The sequence below is a fragment of the Lucilia cuprina genome, chromosome 2, assembly GCF_022045245.1.
Source record: "Lucilia cuprina isolate Lc7/37 chromosome 2, ASM2204524v1, whole genome shotgun sequence".
NCBI lineage: Eukaryota > Metazoa > Arthropoda > Insecta > Diptera > Calliphoridae > Lucilia > Lucilia cuprina.
Genome location: NC_060950.1, coordinates 47,779,049 through 47,780,520, shown reverse-complemented (window position 1 = coordinate 47,780,520; position 1,472 = coordinate 47,779,049). Strand labels below are relative to the sequence as shown.

Genomic DNA, 1,472 nt, shown 5'->3' with positions numbered 1-1,472 from the left:
CCTTAGTCCAGGAACCCTGGATCCACCAAGAAAGGGTGAGCGGACTAGGCATGAAAAGCTATAAGCTACTATACCAAAGAAGATCTGGTAAGATTAGATCCTGTATAGAAGCTAAAAGCAGTCTTAACATCTTCATCCTCTCTGATTTCAGTGATGAAGACACCGTTGTAACCACATGGGAAACCAGTGTAGGTGCTATACTGGTAATATCCGCCTACATGGCTCACGACCATAGCGACCAACTACCAAACAGCTTGGTCTGCAGATCCATTGAGATGGCTAACTCCAAGGGAATGCCGATCATCATGGGGGCTGATGCAAATGCCCACCACACTGTCTGGGGAAGCTCGGATATAAATGCTAGAGGTGAGTCAATTTTTAACTTCATTCTATGCAATAATCTTGATATTTTAAATACAGGATCCGAACCGACCTTTATTGTTTCAAACAGAAGGGAAGTTCTTGATATCACGCTAGTTAGCACTATGCATCATGATTGGATCAGGGGATGGCATGTTTCGAACGACTGCTCCTTCTCTGACCATCAATATATCGATTTTGAAATCGTAGCTAATGTAGGGGTCACAAGACCCTTTAGAAACGTTTTTGAACACGCGACTTCACTGGCATGTGAACAAAAGACCTACAATGGCAGAAGCAGACCTCCATGGTGGTCTGCGGACATTGCGAAATCTCGAAGAGAATCGCGAAGGCTATTTAATGAGGCAAAGAAAACAGGAAACTGGATTTCTTACAAGACCTCTGTAAATAGATTCAAAAATCTGATAAGAAATGCAAAGCGCAAATCTTGGAGAACCTTCTGTAGCGGCGTGGAAGGTTCCTCCGAGACCAGTCGACTTCGCAAAGTCTTATCGTCAACTCCTCCAGTCCCGAGTTTCATTCAGAAATCATGTGGAAACTGGACGACCAGCAGCCAGGAAACCTTGGAAGTTCTAATGGCTACGCATTTTCCAGGCTGCCAATCTCCTGAAAACAGAATTGATATGCAGCTCTCAAATCTTCCAGCTGATACCAATATATCCATAAATGAAGACAGGATCAACTGGGCAATTAAGAGTTTTGACCCATTTAAATCACCGGGTCCTGATGGTATTATATCTGCGGATTTGCAACATAATGCTGTCCATCTAATGCCTTGGCTAATTCGGTTATATACTGCCTGCCTTAAATGGTCGTATATACCAGAACCCTGGACCAAGTGTAAAGTGGTCTTTATCCCGAAAGGGGGAAAGACCTCTCATACGAAGCCAAAGGACTTCAGACCAATTAGTCTGCCCTCCTTTCTTCTCAAAACACTGGAAAGGATCATTGATATACATCTGAGAATGAGTATCAATCCTGATCTCTTATCAGCGTCCCAACATGCCTATATGAAAGGTAAATCCGTTGAGACTGCGCTACACTCGCTAGTGGGTCACATAGAAAAGACTCTAGAGCAAGGGGAGTACACA

The 1,472-nt window shown here is 43.7% G+C and overlaps 1 protein-coding gene across 2 annotated transcripts in view; it reads left to right on the top strand.

Annotated features, from left to right (window-relative positions):
- The first annotated feature begins 342 nt into the window (after positions 1 to 342).
- The window catches only part of LOC111682451 (transcription factor stalky), a 280,671-nt gene continuing 279,541 nt past the window's right edge, over positions 343 to 1,472 (top strand). For both annotated transcript variants that reach the window (XM_046945662.1, XM_046945656.1), the window contains exon 1: positions 343 to 366. In XM_046945662.1, the coding sequence (XP_046801618.1) occupies positions 358 to 366 (9 nt within the window). In that variant the 5' untranslated portion in view covers positions 343 to 357. The remainder of the gene's footprint in view (positions 367 to 1,472) is intronic.